Here is an 18,382-nt window from a genome sequence, read left to right as displayed (position 1 = left end):
GTCACGGTTACCCGTGCTGGAGCCCTGCCCTCCTGGGGGTGGCTGTGCCTGCCTGCCGGTGGGAAGAGGGCAATGAATCCCCCTAGTTTGCTTTGGTTGCATGGGTGGCTTTTGCTTTACATATTAAACTGTCTTTATCTTAGCCCACGAGTTTTCTTACTTTTACTCTTCTGATTCTTTGCTCCATCCCGCTGTGGGGATGGTGACTGAGCGGCTGGTGGGGGGCTGAGCTGCTGGCTGGGATTAAACCATGACACCCACCTTCGGTCACTATTCATCAGACTCCCTATTAGAGAAGCATATCTTTGCATGAAAGATCAGTAACCTATACCACCCATAATAAGTGTCCTGCTAAAATGTTACCCTCAGAGGGCAATCTGAGAAGGCAAAAGTAAGGTGGTTGAATGGGATCTGTGGTATTGCCACTGTGTTGATACCATATATCTGTGGACAGAAGAGCGTGCATGCTGATAAGGCTGTGTGACATGACATAAACAGCAGAAACATTTACAAAAAGTACACCCATGTCATAACTGTAGAGCAGGGTTGTATCAATGGTGCAATAGGACCTGCAGGCCTCAAGGGCAATGTGGCTGAGAGGTTGTGTGAGCACAGAAGGAAAGTTACTGCTGCCTGGTCTGCAGGGCAGGGGAGGAACTAAAACAAAAGGTCAACTTTCTGACAAGACGAGCAGGACTTGGCAACACGAGGATCTCTCTATGCTGGGGACGGTGGAGACAGTGTTCAGGAAGGGAGGCTGGGAGTTCCCTTTACGGAAACAGTGGGAGAGTAGCTGTGCCAACAACCTGGTGAGAAGGGTCTGGCTAGAAGTAAATTACTTGGAGAGAGTATTCAGAATAAAAAGGTTGTGAGCAAGTTGGTGATAAAAGATTATGTTAAGGATTTGCAATAAGGATGGTGAGGGGAACAGATGCCTGAAGTGAAAGGGAAGAGGTGTCCTGAACATACATCCTGTTGTACATAAGGATGTACATTTTCTTGAAAGTCTGAAAACAGGCCTCCACAATGAGATTTTACAAGAGGAAGTAGAACTTAACAATTTTAAGGCAATCTCATGGCTTGTTGATACCTGACCTGTGTTTTTGAACTTCACAGAATTGGAACTACTGTGGTTGCTTCTTAGGATGTGAGTAATAATCTGTCAGTTCATTATTACTGTTGTTAATACTGACCTGGCTGACCCTACCTGACCCAATTCAGTCATTCTGCTATATAATACAAACACCTCTTCTACATTTCACCCCTCTCAGAAAAATCCCTCTGCTTGCAAATAAAGTGACTACTGCAGAAAATCCATGCATAGTGCCTAGGAAGGCTGCACAGTCTGTTTTCAGTATTTAATTGCTTGCATACTGTCTTTTTTAGTTGCATATGTACTTCTGTGTGCATAGAGGAGGAAAAATACTGCAGGAAAGAAGTGGGGAGTGCATCTCAAACATTCCCCAGAATATTTCTACTGCTAACCACTGGAGTTAAGCACTGAATGGTGATTACAGATACTGGAAGACCAATTCTTATATCATCATCTTCTAGACCTATGTAGTTTAGTAGGGATATATGCCGTTAACATCTATACTTCCTTGAGAAATTCAGTGATAGCAAAGGTGTTTCTAAATTTTTATTAAAGGTCATCACTCCCAAAGAAATGATAGGATGTGGGAGTTACTAGCTGACTTAATCCATTGTTAAAGGAAGTGAGCATAAGGCAAAGGCAAATGGGAATTTACAGAAAGGAAAGATGCTTTCTGCTAATTGGTCCACTGTACTTTCTATGTAAGAAATGCTGTTGAGTTTTAAGCATTTGACAGATTGCAAACTGAAGCTCAGTGATTCCTGCTAGGCTAGGCAGTGTTCAAATTCCAGAGTGAGGCCTTTTCACGTTCTGAGATCTCTGATCCATTAATATAGATAAATATGTATGTGTGTGCTCATATAAATATGTACAGTATCTATACTATGCTACAGTGTATATAGTTTATAGTGATACAGCGCAAACTACCTGTTAGCTCTCTGTATTTTATCTAGTTTGTAATGTTGGCTAAATAAAATGCAGATCACAGTATTTTGCACACTTAAATAACAACACTGAATGCCATAAGACATGTGAACGTACATTTATTCAAAAGTGGGTGCAAGAAGAGATAAAACATTAGAAAGCCAAACTTTACTAATTAGTTTATATTAAACAGACACATACCAGTGAATGCCAGTGTGACCAGAAAACGGAACTCTAGTGATTGACTGACATTTTGAGTAAAGCAGACAGAAGGGCTGAGATATGATTTGAGCCAGTGGTAGGCTGCACTTACTGTACAGTGAGAACAAAAATTTCCAGCTGAGTGGACGGTAAGGAGAGAAAGGTACAGGAAAATAAAGAAATAAAGTAAGACACATGAAAGGCTCTGAAAATCATGGAAAAACTGAGTCGAAGAATTAGAGTACAGGATTCTGTGAGTATTTTATGAGAATCGCGTGATCTTTGCTGCTTCCTTGTCAATAGTTTGAAGAGGAGTTGCAGTTTGACAAAAGTATATTTTAGTGGTTGTATGGGGAAAGCTTTACACTGTACTGGCTGCTTTGATGTGAGGAAAATAATGAGTGATAGTTCCTTTATTACTGTTATGGGTGGCAGGTATATTCACCATCTTAGCATCAAAAAGAATGATAGATAGATAAGAGAATGAGTGGTTTATGGAATAAGAAAGATTTTACCATTATTGAAATGAGGGAAGCCTACGAGACTGGATCAAACCAGAAGTCCACCCTGGCCACATCAGTTGTCCCTGAAGAATGTTTTGGAAACAGCAGTATACAACTTCAGAAGTGAAACACCAATAGGACAAATATTTTCCTTGCTCCCAATGTGTGTGTTGGTTCATTTTCTGAAACCTGAAAATCTGCATAGCTTTCAGGAAAAAAAGGTTTTCTTTGAAACATCGTCTGCTTTAAATGCTACTGTGTTCTTAATCTTCATGTTATTTTAAGCTAAGAATTTTTTTGATTGAGGGGGTTGTGCTCAAAACCTTTCAGTTTTAAATATAGTCTTTTAAAATTTCATTAATTTTCCTTTGTTTTTGTGGAGGGAGGGAAAATGCATTCAGGTTCATAATTTGTCCTGCCATCTTCTATTTTGCATGCCACTGTGATTCATCTCTTCTCTAAACTAACTGTTCCAAGTGCATTCGATCTTTTTGGATTCCAAACCTTCCATGTTTTAATTAATCTCCTCCTTTTTCTCTGAACTGTTTTTTTTCTAAATTTTTTTTGGCCTGCAATGACCAGACTTGAATGTAATATTCCAGATGGTAGTGAACCATCACTTTATATTAATGGAATTTTAGTTTTCTTTCCTTTGTGTTTTGCAACCTAATCCTTACTTGCTTTCTTTAACTGCCAGTACATGTTGCACCGTGTTTTCCATTGAATTATCCATGAAGAGTCCTGGGCCTTTTTTCTTAGCTCTTACAGTTTTGTCAGGAACCAGAAGTTCATAGACATAATCCTATTATTCCATCTACAGACATTTCTGAACATTGAATCTATGTTATTTTTTAAAGCTGCTCTGTGAAATTCTTAGTCTTCTCTGCTTTCAACTAACTTCAACATGCAGAAAGATTTTGACATTCCTATATTGTTATCATATAATAAACAGTGTTTTAAAGCTTCATTTTTAAAGAAGTACTTTACAACAGTTGCTTATAGCAGCCCCTTGAGATTAGATTAGAAAGAATGATTGTATCCCATAAAATAATCTGGTTTTTCAGTTACTCCTTATGTGATAATGTTGTCAGTATGCCAAAATGGTAGCTGACTAAATATTTGAAGAGATGAGACCATGCTGTCACAGCAGCATTAAGAATGCCAAGGAGCTGCTGAATGCAAGGCAGAATGTCACAGTGAGCACTGCATTTCCACCACCATTACACAGTTCACACACACATGAGTTTATTATCGTAATCACCATTTTAAGCACATGCTTTGGCAGGAGCTCGCCAGTTCTCAGGGAGAGAGGGAAAAAGAAATGTGCTGGTTCCCTGTTGTTTTCTGAAGGATGTACCGGCTTTAATATCCATATTATTAATTATTCACTCATCTTTATAATACTACCATCACCAGAGTCTTGTGCACACCAACAGAAAATTGGCATTATATTTCTGTTTTACATGTGCCAGATGATGTCCAATCTTTTCAGTAATTTTCCATATTTGCCAATCTTTTTCTGCATTCTCAACTGAACATTGTCTGATTTTCTAAACATACTTCATTGACAGGAACATTTGAAAGATCCGTATTTTCCAATTCCCTTACTTTGGACTTATCTGCCCTACAATGTTGTCACCTGTTTATAGGCTGTATTTGCAGAATCCAGTTCTGAATACTACCAGCCTGTCATGTACTTCAGCCGACTTCATGGTTCACAAACACCTCTGGTGCTTACATCTCTCCTGCCTTTTGTCTTTGTTTTATTGTATCTCATGTGAATAACTTTTTTCCATGAAGCTGGCATTAAACTTTGTCAGCCGTCCTTTACAGAGTTGCTTGAAATTTGACAACTTATTTTTGTGAGATTTCATTTTTCAATCCATTTCTGCCTCCTATTTGTTCATATGGATAGAAAGTTACTTTTAATAAGAATATAATCCATATTTAGTTTTTGAAGGTACATAATCCATTATTTTTTTCTTGAGATTCTTCCATTTGCCTTCAACACATGCTTATGGTTTTGTGATGTTTTGCCATGTTCTCCATTCATTTCTTCCATGCTTTCTCTCAGTGGAAAGCCTGACCTCATTCAGCTCCTCAGTACCTTATGAAGTGCTGATTTCTTTCTCTTTGCTCAACAGAAACTTCCTTTAAATAAAATGCAGTCTGACCTGTTTCCACATGAAAATACTTTGTATCCATTACATTGTCAGTCCATGTGGGACAATGCTGCATAAAATCTAAGTGGCATTAATGTCTGTCCTTCTGGTGTATATAATTAAACTGCAGGTTTAAAGTGCATATTCCATGTTGACAATTCTATGCTTCACACAGCCCCTCCCCCCCCAAGGGGGTTGATAAATTACCCTGTATCTAAATAATGTGCTAAAAACCCCTTTAAATGGAATATTGGATTTCTTAAATATTAAATATTGGCAGTTTCAATTAAGTAAAATTTTGCATGTTAAAGCTCCTGGTTAGCTTTTTGGGGAAAAGTAAAAGAAAAGGCTTTCTGTTTAGAGCCTAATACTGATATTGCGACTTTGCATCACCTTGATAGCTCTGCTGGACAATTGTTTTGGGATGAAATTTTAAGATAGTAGGAGCTGTCTTCTCTGCTGATGGATACTGCTTCTGTAGCAGAGCTGGCAAGAAGAGGATGTGCTTGCACTGTACTGCGGCCTTCCTGTCTCTTGAGTTTGGTTTGATAGCCTAAACCACTGAGAAAAATGAGTCTGCACTAGAAGCTGAAGTGGTTAAGGAATGTTCTGTGATGGTGGGAGCAGGAGGAAGCAGAGCTTGTTGCCAAAATGCTACTTCATTCCAGTGCATTTGGGTTTACTGGTAACCATCAGGGTGTTGCTGAGAGGGTCTTGTCATACTGCTCTGTCTGACTTCTCAATTGGTACAGAAGTCAGTTGGCTAAAACTAGCAGATCCTGTTGTGTGAAGTCAATTAGCAGGCAACGCACTGTCTGCCAAAGAGCCTCTTGGGGAGATTCCTTCAGTAGCAGGACTGCTTATCTCCAAGTAACTGCCAGTGAAAATGGAAGGAGAATAAAGCCTGTGGTGTCCTCTCTTTTTCCTTTCTGGTGTGATAAACTCAGAGCAAAATTAAGTATTCAGCATCTCAGTAAATGTAGTGCTTAATCTTTATTGACTTAGTACAATTGTATCTGTACCAGTTACACCCTTCCTGCAAAATTAATTCTCCACTTATAAATTCACACACAGCTAAATAAGAATACCTATGCTTTTTTTTTTAAGATCTGTCCAATCAATTTGATATTATTTGAGAAAAAAATACCTCATATACATAAATACTTTAAAAAACAAAAGAATTGGTTGAGCACCAAGACTTCCCCAGTTTTAGTGTACCTACGAATTATGCAGGAAGCACAGAATTAATAAGGTGCGTAGCTGCACCTTTGCCTCTGGGCCAAATGGAAAGTTTTCATACCATTAGTGACCTGTAGGAAACATTTCGGCAACTTAAAAAAAAATTCCCATAGCTCTATTATTGTAATGTCTCTATTGTAAACAGGAGGTAAAATACTTTGCCAATAAATGTTATGTATTAACTGTCTTCCAACTTTTGTTATTTAGTGTGCCTTCCTTTAGCCTTTTTCCATTGACTTAAGCAAAGCATGACACATTATTCATTCATTAGAAACATCATAATTTAAATTGATTTAGATTTGTTGTTTAAACCTCTCCCGTTTCCAGAAATTTTTATGGGATGCTCTTTCATTGGCATGTTCAGTCTATTGAGCTTAACCAACTGCAGTGGTCTAATGCACCTAGTGCTTTCCTCCTTTGTCATACAGCTCATATATTAAAAGCATTAAAGGTCATTCTTAAGGTTCAAAACTATTACTTTAATTGGTTTTAGAAAGTATAGCCTTTCTAATGGCGATAGCATTTATCAGCCTCTATGCAGGCATTCCTTCCACATTTTAGTTTTTCAGCACCATTAATCTCTTTTCACTTGGTTGCATTTTAGAATTCACCTTCTGTGTGAAAATTCTTTGAATGATTGGCAGAAATAACTCTGGGTCCCTTTGAATAGAGACTTTTTTGGCACGTGTTCAAACAGACTATCAGGAACCTTACAAATAGCGACCGAGCAGCAATTCTGTTAATTGTGCTGGTACCTTCTCTCAGAATGGTGTGAGTAAGTGACAGGCTTTTATTTCAAAAGAAGAGGCCAAAAAGCCATTAATGAGCTAGACTACCTCGTGAAAATGCTGCTCTTACATTCTTCTGATTTTTCTCTTCTCTTCTGTGGCTTGAACTACCAGTCAAAGTGGTTCTAAAACCTCTTTCCTTACTGTAGTATTATGAATAAAAGAAAATAAATACAATTGCAAAATACAATTGCAGTAAATGATTGCAATAAATGCTTCTAAAGGGGAGGGGGGCAGGGACAGAATTACTTGCTGTGATGACCACAGCTTTGTATAAATTACTATTTAAGCAAAAATGCATGGAATTAAAGTGATTTTTTTTTCCTCTGTTTTTGTTTATATTAAAAACATTTAAGTAATCAAAGGAAGGACTTAATTACATTTCCTTCTTTTTTTGAAGGATAGCAGTCACTATGATGCCATTTTGGGGAGGGGAGAGGTTTGCTGGAGGGGAGGGTAACTGGAGGGTTGCCACTGTTAACTAAGCAACAGTTGTATAAATCATTTTAGTCTTTGTAAGGGGCAGAAAAGACCCTAAGCCATGTAATACATTAAATGAAAAAGCCATACAGGAGTAAGGAATTTTAACAGTACACCTTCATAATCCAGTGTAGTGAAAAGTCACTGACTTCTTAATTACTGTGGCCTTCAAGATAAAATTGTTCTTTCTTGCAAATGGAGATTTCTAATGTTGGAATGCCAAAATTAGAACCTGTATGGTTGTTTCATGTTGACTTTATTTACATTTCCCCTGAGTTTTCTAATTTGTCCCCTCAGACTCGTCTGATCTTACCTTCCTAGTTTCTACTATTTTTCTTCATGTTTTCATCTTCCTCCATCTCATTCTCCCTCATACTTTGTTTTCATAAGTCTGTTGATTAGTGATTGTGTATTATGCCAAGCTCTCGACTACAACTTTGTGAGCCATGTGATACCAAGCAGGATTAAAAATTCCTGAGACCACGTCTCACAGTAACACTCAAATTATAGTAAAGGAGAAAGGGGAACAAATGAAAGGGAAAGCAAAGCAAAGGGGAAAAGAAGAAGGCAAAGAGTGGAAACAAAATTAGATCTGAGAGAACTGAACTTAATAGATGGACTTAACCAAGATAGAGTGACAAGTGACCTGATCACACTGCAGAAACTGGGGAAGTGATTTGCATAAATGCAGAATTTTAATTGAGAACTGGGAGCTCATGTATGTATCTTTCCAAGCTAAGCTTGGCATGTGTACAGTTTCACCATTTCTGTTGTCTTTTAGGATTCATCCTTAGCTAAAATTTGAAAGTACAGCCTCAAATAAATAGCTTTTGAACAGAGAGATTCTTATACTGAGATGCAAAGATGCTTCTAAGAATGACCCTTTACAGAGAAAAGTAACCTGAGGAGGATTTAGACACGTTTATTGAAGACGCTTCAAAGACTCATATAGCAGCAATTCTCTGAAATGTCAGAGATAAGGCAGCTTTCTCTATTTTTAGCAGCTCAAAGTGTGATTCGGCTATCTAAGGTAGCCTGACGGAAATGACAGCAAACGCTGCGTCTTCACAGCTTGTAAGGAATGGGTCCGAATGCTGAGGGGAGGATACAATAAGTTACAAGACTAAATTGGTAATTGTTTTCCAGGGTCTGTGCTTGTTCCTGCTCTCTAGTTTAAATCAAAATGTTGGTCTTTTTAGGACTTAGACAGAATGTCAGCTCATAAATATAGTTTACCTCTTAAACAGTTAGGGTGTTAGCCAGAAGTCTTGCACATCCAGTGAAGTTCTGGAAAGGTTTTGTCAAGTTGATTTCTATTTATACATATACATATGTAGTCACTGGTCTTGTTGCAGTACGTATTGTTAAGATTTTTAGTAGGCTGCAAGAATCCTCTGTAACTGTATCTATCTTTTTTTTCCAGAAAATACATGTTAACCTTCTGATGCTACCCTAAATAGATCTCTTTGGTCTTGCTATAAAATGTTTCACAGCCATTTAATTATTCTTATGGCTCTTTTGGAAACCTTTCTGATTGATCAAAATCTTTTTTTAATTCCCAACATGCAATACTGCCAGGGTATGCAGGTGTCAAGTGAAAAGATGATGTCTACTTATGGATAAAAAATTAAAATAATTATTATAGTATTCAGTTGCTTATGAATACTGATACATATTTTGGTCAGTATTAATCCAGAAAAATGTGCCAGTTTTTGAATTTTCAGAAACTGGTGGATTGAAATATAGTGCAGTAAAGATACATAAGTAAGTACCTTGTAGAGATACTGCTATTTCCTAAATGCCTCTTTGATAAATTTACATGATCTGGCTAATATTTTCTCAGCTCTTAATCTAACATTCCAAGCTTCTGAGCAACTTCATATAGCTGCCATGTTTTTAAAATTAACTCTTTTCTTATATGCTTCTCTTCGACTGTACTTCATGAACACTTTTCTTCAAGTCTTCTCATATGTTCTTCCCTTCCCAAAGGTTTATAAGGCGATTCCTGACTAACGCACTGGACTTGATATTCAAATTTATTTCTTTATTTATTTATTTATTTACCAGTAGACTGGAGAGGCATTCTGATTTTTCAGTGAAATATAGAGCTCTTGCTTCTATTTTGCTTAAAAGTTACTGCACTTTTATGTCCAGAAATATATACCTCAAATAAGACTACCTGGCTTTTATATGCATTATTATTAGTTATAATGTATTAGTTATATGCTTATCTTTTCCCTAGAAGTTTGTTCAAAAGAATTCATAGGAGTATGGCTTTACATAGGGAGGAGGACCAAAAAAGGTTCCTAATGAAATGGAAATATCTGGTGCAAAATAGCTGACGTGAAACTAAAATTGTTGTATCAATATATACTGTGACTGAACTTTCCCACATTCTGCAGCACCTAATTTTAAATGCCATCCCCGGCCCTGCTGAGTCTGTTAATGCAAATATGGCTGTTAACTTTGAAAATCTTTGCATGAAAATAATCCTAATACTACTTCATAATTTTACTAGAAAGGTTTTATGACTTGCTGCTCCATGTTGTAAGTGAAAGTGAGTTTAGACTGTTCAGCTGTGGCAACAATGATGTGAATACAATTCTCTCCATATACTTTTCTTTGGGAAGGTCATTATTTCTTAGCAAAAACTGTATGTCCATTGCAATATAAAACCGAATGGTTTGCTTTATCAAAAATATAGAAATTTGCTAAAATCTTATTTCATATGATATATACATATAAACACATGATAATTACATGTGAATAATGAAAAATGCATTATCTGTGAGGAAATGTATTGAATAAATGTGAAACAAATTAAAAATGGGTAAAGGGTATTCTATTGAGGTATTAACATCTTTACCTTAATATATTTAATTTGCCAATGCAGCTTTCACTGAATTACAGTTAACTTATATTGGGGATTCCTACCTTAATATTTCTCAGGCAAAACTTGAAAGATATTCCTTTTGACTGCCTCAAAAATAGATGGTTTTGCTAATTTGATAGCTAATCCCGTCTGCTTAATACGCAAGCAAAATGATTTGTCATGCTCCTACTCAAGTATCTTCCTAATCTGAAAATGACTGGTAAATCATGTGGCTTTATGCCTTTTTTTTTTTCTTCTTTTTTTTTTGTTCTTTCTTATTTTAGTTGTCAGACAGTAGGTAGAATATTTAATCTGTTCTTTATTGGTATGTGTTCTGTGCTGCCATTGTTGACATCTTTGGCTTTCTTCATGCCCTTGTGTCCTGTCTTTAAAAACTAATTAAATTCAGAGGACAGAGGACAATTTCAACAGTCAAGAGGATGTAGAGATACAGAAAACAACTGGACAAAAAATGTGTGAAACCAGTGCTGGTTTCCAGAGACACTGGAAGTAGATACTGGCCCAAATGAACACCATTCCACCTCTGGGGTTTTGTACAAGTTTCTGGTGGGTATTGAAGTAGAAGAGGCACCTTGAGGGACCTCTGTGACTCTGCCAAGGGAAAGAAAATAACTCAGGCATGGAATAAATGAATATTTCATACAGCATGAAGGGAAGCTGGAGAAGGCCCATGTAGCTCTTCCAGAAAAACCCTCATAGATCTCTGACAGCTGTGCCACACTCCAAAGGTGGTGTTACTCTTACATTTTATTTTCACATATGGCTTTTCACTGCTGATAATCTTCCCTCAGCAATGATGTGAGTGAAGTTACTGTAAACAAAACTATGGCTACTGACTTTTCACTATTTGGTGATTCTTTGTCAATTGAATGCTTTCTTCATTATTTACTACTACTGTTGCTAAATACATGTCTAGTAAGCAGCAACCACCTGTGAAAAGTATTCTTAGTTAAAAACCTTCACTTGGATTTTAGTGGCAAATTTATGGGTGTAAATCAATGTATTGTTTAACAGGTACTAAGTACTCCTGCCACACTGTTGGACTCATAATAGTGCGATTCTCAAGCAAGTGTTTCTGCTCAATGAGAGCAGGTGACAAGTCACTGCTTGTGGTGAGCCAAGAGTAGCAGGATTACATCTATTTTGTTGTGAACTTAACACAGTTACTCTGAACAGCTCAAGTAGTTTTTGTAGTATAACAGCTCTCATCAAAAATAGGCTAATTAGAGGGGCTTTAACTTGACTCTAGGTGACTCAGGCTAATTGCACTGGAGCTGTTCTCTGACAGATGCCAAAGCACTGAGCAAATAATTCTTTAAAGAAGTGGTGAATTTTCCCTACAACCCGAATCTGTAACAATTAAGGAATGTAAAGCCTATCATCATTAATGGTGCTGTAGGCTTCAGAGCATGAGATGGCCCTTTCTGTGATGAAAAATTAAACAAATGCAGGTTTGGGACTTGCTTTTGAGTAAATGTGGTGAATTGTTTAATAGCTTTAGAATTACAAATCTTGTTACTTTTTTGATGTAATGCAGACTAAGGAGTCATCTGTCATTTACAATCAATCCCATGAGGAAATATGTGATACAACAATTAGACTGGTTGTTAACAATTTGGCAAGCTTTAGGGCAACATTGACAGTGATTCTTTATATGCAACTATTTAGGAAACTGTCAACCAGATTTATTAATACACAGAATTAAAGCCTGAAATTCTAAAGTGCAAGTAATATAGTCATTCAAAATACATCCTTTGTTTTGTTAGACATGGATGTTATCACAGATTTCAACAGAATTCTCTTGCTGCTAAAGTTAGAAGTGACATTTAGTGGATATAAGCACTCTGGAGGTGCAGTTGTTGAGAAAGAAAAAAAGGTACTTTGTTTAATAGCCTCAAGGATTTCTGTAGCAAAGCGAGACCATTACATTTTCCTTATTTGAAAAACAACAAAAAAACCCCCAACAAAATAAGCAAACACCAAAAAAACCCCATAACACACATACCCCCCCCCCCCCCTTCTCAAACCTGGCAGATGTTACATATGATGAGAGATGTATTGGCTGTGTATTGCAGTTCTTCGGATTCAGGAGCTGTGCTGAATCCCATCACTGAAATCTATTTTTTGTTTTCTGACAGCTGTTTTTGCCATTTACTTTAAAAGCAGATGGGGAAAATGCAAAGAAGAACTGTCAATTTTATTACCATGTATAATCAGCATCTGTGCAGTACATCAGACTCATTGCACAGCTTACACTTTCTTCTCTGTAGTAAAAATTCTTCTGGGATTTCTTGATAAGCTTCTTGCAGTCTTTTTGTAAATTAGTAGATGCTGAAAGTAAAAGTATAGATTAATTAACTGCTAAAGCCATTATTGTATTGACCAAATTTACTTAATTGAGATGTTATGTTCTGATTGTTTAAGTATATGGGTAATTTGCTGCTCCATATTCAAATCTGTGTGTTCTTAAGGAAGATGTTTTATTGTTACAAAATACTTAATATTTTTTTTTTTAGATATATCTCTGATCCATTAACATGCATTTAGGTGCAGCACATCTCTGTGCAGTATTTTTTACCTTTCTCTACAAAGCAGGCTTAGTATATTATACCCATCTGCATGATTTAAAATAAAAATAATTCTGTAGAGAACAGGGTGTTCTTCATTCCTAGTCTGCCCTCTTTCCTGGTGCAGAAATCTTTCACAGAAATGACTTTTTGTAGTGGGAAAATCAGCTAGTTTAAAAGTGTCAGTATAAATAAGCATGTTGTCTGTCTCTGTAAGTGCGGAAGTAGTAATCAGTAATGGTGTGCTGCAGGCTTATAGTAGAGAACAGCATCCTCCTGGAAAGTGTCAAGTGATTTACATGTCACAGGGCTCTTTGGGGACAGGGTGGGAAGACTCTATCTACTGTCTGGGGACCTTTGATTTGATTTGATTAGGTTGGAAGTTGGAAACAACTGCAGAAGCACCTTTGTTTCTTAGAATAGTAGGTGTTTGTACATTATAGTGTCTTCAGTGATAAGCAGGGGGAAAAGATTTAGAAAATAAATGTCCACAGTATATTTCCTAGATAGGAAAGATTAGGGAATAGTCTTCAAGAAAGGTTTCAGCTGCTTTGGCTGTGTAAAAGACAGTAAAACACTTATGTATTAATGCAGGACTTCAAAGAAGTGAAACACTAAATGGAGCAGGAGACTTAATACTAAGAGCATTAATTAGCGTTTGTGTGGTGATGGGCAGAGTACTACTTATATATGAGGCAGTGCAGGCTTTGATGAAGCATGTACTTAACTGTCTTCCTCCATTATCTTATCTTATTAAATATGCTACTGAAATTGACTATGGCTTTTGAAAAAGAAACCACCAAGGCACTGTTTATGATACATAGATCATCGTTTATAATAAAGACTGACTTCTGGGATGACTTTGAAAGGAGATGTTGTGCACAAAATTTAATACAAGTTCCATGGAAGAATACTGATACTAGCTTTTTGTTCTTCTATAATAAAATAGTGCTTCTGGCCATGTCATTTATGAGCACTTAATAGTTGATTTTTTCAGTAATAGATAACTACAACCTATCCTATTCCAGAATTAAAAATGTTGCATTTAATATGAGGAATTAATATAAAAGAGTTTTTAATTACTATGGGTTTTATCAGTAGAATGCAAATTTCCTTTAGATATTAGTCTATCTGTGCTTTGTGACCCTGGAATATATCTAATTAGATTTTCTCTGGAATAGTGGATGCAAATTTGCACTCTGTGAAATTCAGCTGATTCTAGGAAGATAAAGAGAAGATTAGAGGATAACAAAGCTTGAAAATGTGAATTTGATTTACTTTCTTTACAGACAAAGTGGGATATAAAGATTTTTCTTCTGTATTTATATAATCTTATTTTTCCTTTCTTATGCTAATCATTTTTTAAAATGTGACGTGTTTTAGTGCCTACACTTTGGCATGAGTTAAGAAAAGACATATTTAGATGATGCTACTATAACAAATCATTTATCCAGAAGAGCTTGTAAATTTAACCCAGCACTACAGTCTGCCTATTAGACTATATATTTCTCACTAAAAGGAAATGTTAGGTAAAGTTGACATGGAGTTCATTTTCATATCCACAAGTGAATTGGTTGTTCACTCTATTAGAACTGCTAGAAAATTAGGTTTCAGAGATATACTGCAGTAAGACTTCTTCAGGTTTTGGACACATATAATTTGTAGACAAATTGGACAGCAGTAAATTAAATCTGCTATTCCATTGTTTCATAAAAAATGGCATGCATGTATCCTGTAAGGTACTTCAGTTTACAGAACTAACATATTTTTAAATTAAAAGAATAAACTGGAAAATACTTTGTGTCTTAATTTAACACTAGACCTTGTCTTTCTTGAGTTACATGCCATATCAAGTCTAGTGAAGAGCATTATATGTTTAAAAATAGGTGAACATAGACTGGAGCCCCTCCAGCACTAGGTTACAAATCTCTACGTCATAGGCTAATAAGCAGCATTTATAATGAGGCTTGTAACAGCCTCACATGGGAGCATTGCCACTGCAATTTCTGTCTTTCCCATATACACGTTTTTCCCCAGTTGTACGTCTCTTCAGAAGTTCAAGTCCTCTTCTGTAATATGGCCTTACGGCCCTCTCATCTTCACCCTCCCTCCCCTTTCGACACCTCTGTGTATGTCCTACGTGTTTCCCTGTGCAAGATATTCTTTGGGTGGTTCTCAAAGCTACACATCTGATATATGTCTGGTCAGGCTATCCCTGGTGGTTAGGCAGTTGGTTGCTGCCAAATAGAGTGTGTAACAGGAATGGATGGATGGCAGCCATTCACTTCATGGCTGGGTTGATTTGATTTCTCAGCTCCTTCCCATTGCTAAAGTATGACAATTTTTAGAAATTTATTATCTTAAGGTTTTCTCTCTCTTTGACCTAGCCAGCTGAATAGAAACCTAACTAGATGATAAGCATGCATAATTTTATTTTCTGGGGAAAAAGCTAAAAATGTAAATACCTCAGTTTGGTCTATTTAGGTGTTGCCTTTTAACTTAAGCAAATTTTTATTTATTCAGATGTTTGCCTTCTGCATCTACTCAAGCGTACTGGAGAAGAGAGACCTTGTTCCTTTATAGCCTAATCAGTACTCCTGGTCTGATGCAAAATGTGTTTCATGGGTCCAGAAGGCTCAGCGAAGGCAAAGAAAGCATATGAAAGAATACCCTGTTTAAGGAAAAAATTAACAGTCTTGTGCCATAGGATCCCCTGCAGTGTTTAAAATATACCTGAAAACTGTAGCAAGGTAGCAACATTTTGCTTACTAAGGACTTTTTAAAGCATGAACCCTGTCTAAAACAGTTCTGATGAAGTGAGATTTTTTGTGTCAGGAAGACTTTTTGAGGCACTTTTTTTTTTTTTTTTTTTTTTCCCCGGCTTCTTTATAAGCCATTCAAGAACAAATTCTGCTAAGGTAAAGTATGGTCACACTTAAGAGATTTTCGAGTATTAAATGTATAAGTATCTCCATCTGAACAAAACGTCACAAAGGCAGGAAAAAATCTTTTTTCAATTCAGTTATACTGTGATCTCTGGAGAAACTTAACAAAAAGAAACAATTGTAAGAACTGTTTCTTGGAAAGGCTTACTCAAAGTGAATATATGAGCTTATTAGTTACACTGCACACACAGGGACTCATGTCTCTTTATCAGAGCAAAAGTAAACCAGAGGAGAGTTAATAGGACAAGGGTAAAAGGAAAAAAAATAGGCTAATATCCCTACATCTGGATTTAAAAAGGCTTTTTGACCTTAGATTCTGAGTCAATGTAATTTATGTGTAATTTAAAATAGTGCAGTAAATTCTACAGAATTTTGATTCCTTATATGAAATAGGTTTTTGGCATTGTCTTTATCTATGTAGATTATACTAAGTGCATGAAGGAGGGAAATAGAAAGCTTATTAGGTAGGTATGATGTGTAGTTTGAATAATACTGCCTTTTCCGGTTGTACTTTTTAGTACAAATAGTTTCAATCCTTATGTCTACATAACAAATTTTGCACTGCCATAGCCATGAAATACAGTGGTGTGTAAAGACGTATCTTTTAAACGTATTTATTGCTGAACCTGTTTTGACTTGTTGGCAAGTGGGCCACAGGTCTGTATCAGCATAGATTTCCCATATGCAAAGCTCTGGAAGTTAAAAAAATTGTTGGAAAACTCTGTCCATTAGCAAATTCACATTTTGCAGAATGGCAAGTTTCAGTCACAGTCATTACATATACAAAGCAAAGATAGCCAGTAACATAAACTACAATTTTTAGAATAAAATACTTGTTTAAATAAGTTAGAAGTGTGGCTGTGCAATCCTATTATTATATCTTAAAGAAAATGTATTATGTACTGTATCTAAATAAATCGTGTGCATATTTAAAAATATGGCATTTGCCTTATTGCAGGTAGCAACATACGTTATTTGTTCTGTAGGAACATTCCTTTGCCCTTTCTTATGGTTTGCATATTTCAGTGTTTAACTCACAGAATTCTTTAGACATTTCTAAATAAAACTTACTATAATAATTGCTGTATGTGAATAATACGTTGGGAGTCAATTAACAACAATCCTTTTGAATTTTTTAATGACAATTCTAGCTTAAATGTTAATTAAATGATATAAAATCAAGTTTGGGTTTTAATTTACAACATTACACTCTATAGGTTAAAAGGTTTGAGTTTACAGACAAAAATGAGGGGTTTTTAAATGAAAACTGAGAGGAAAATGACCTTGTCTTTCAAGATCAAAATTATACTGAAAAAGAAAGCAAAAGCAGCCTTTGTTAAAGTCTGTCCCTTCTAGATTGTTATGGCTTTAGGTTGTTGTGTGGTTTGGGTTTTGTATTTTTATGATGATGCTGTTCTTTTGCAGACGGTTAGAACAAAATTCAATCAAGGTCATACCTCCTGGAGCATTCTCACCATATAAAAAGCTTCGAAGAATGTACGTACCCAATAATATAGATTATTTTTTCATATATATATATTTATATATAAAAATAAAAAACAAGTCAAGGTCATACAGAGGAACTGCAGTCAATGACTGATTATCTAAGAAAGTTTGACTGCTGGAATATTAACTGATATGTCAGCCTGATTATTAAGACCATGTAGTATCTTTGTCACACTAATAATAATTGTTTTTTACCAAGTATTGACATTATGTCATATGGTTCTGCATAGAAGCAATATGTTAGTGCAGTGAACACCCTATAAAAACAATTAATTAATGGGGATAAGCCATCTTTGAGGTTGTAGAGTTCTGTGGCCATAGCAAACAGAGAATTCTTTATAAAATGTACTTAACCAGTTAGGAAAAGTAAATGTTTTTTCATAATTTTTCAAGCATTTGAAAGGTCTATTCTTAACCATGCATTTTGTTTCAGTGTACTGGCAATTTTAGTAGTTTTATATTAAAATTCTTTGGCAACATCCATATTAATATTGTAATTTCTCTCTCCTTTCCATGCCTAATTCTAATTACGTATTATTTAAATGTTTGCTATTTTGAAAATAGTTTGAATTACTTGAATCAAATTGTATTTATTTCAGTGACCTCAGCAATAACCAGATCTCTGAAGCAGCTCCAGATGCTTTCCAGGGCTTACGTTCACTCAATTCACTGTAGGTATCTGTTTGACCTGTAAAAACAGAAGCAAATTTCTCATATTCTTATGGTGAAATTCTTTTGAATTTTTGGCTCCCTGCAGAATTTTCACATAAATTTGATCAATTCTGAAAGCTGTAAAAAGAATTTCAGAACATTAGAGTGATAATACAATCTTGTATCACAGCTGGACACATGGTCATAAATATGTTCATGGCAAAAAGTTGAACAAAATAATTTATTTCCCAGTTAGCTGTTCTTACAAACAGCAAATACACTTACCAAGGTCCTTGTTAAGGCTGTAAACAGCGAGGTACTGATTTTGCTGAGAGCTCTTTGGCAGCTCTTTGGGCAACAAGCCTTTGGGGAAAACCTGTGATCCTGGTACCTCACAGGACCACAAGGATCTTGCAGGTATGTTGTTGCT

The 18,382-nt window shown here is 36.1% G+C and overlaps 1 protein-coding gene across 13 annotated transcripts in view; it reads left to right on the top strand.

Moving 5' to 3' along the window:
• The window catches only part of SLIT2 (slit guidance ligand 2), a 266,328-nt gene that overhangs the window by 174,136 nt on the left and 73,810 nt on the right, over window positions 1-18,382 (top strand). For all 13 annotated transcript variants that reach the window (XM_080371347.1, XM_080371341.1, XM_080371340.1 and 10 more), the window contains exons 10-11: window positions 17,221-17,292; window positions 17,901-17,972. In XM_080371347.1, the coding sequence (XP_080227473.1) occupies window positions 17,221-17,292; window positions 17,901-17,972 (144 nt within the window). The remainder of the gene's footprint in view (window positions 1-17,220; window positions 17,293-17,900; window positions 17,973-18,382) is intronic.

This window comes from Falco punctatus (assembly GCF_963210335.1).
Source record: "Falco punctatus genome assembly, chromosome: 1".
NCBI classification, from domain to species: Eukaryota; Metazoa; Chordata; class Aves; order Falconiformes; family Falconidae; genus Falco; species Falco punctatus.
This window is presented reverse-complemented; position numbering and strand designations above follow the sequence as displayed.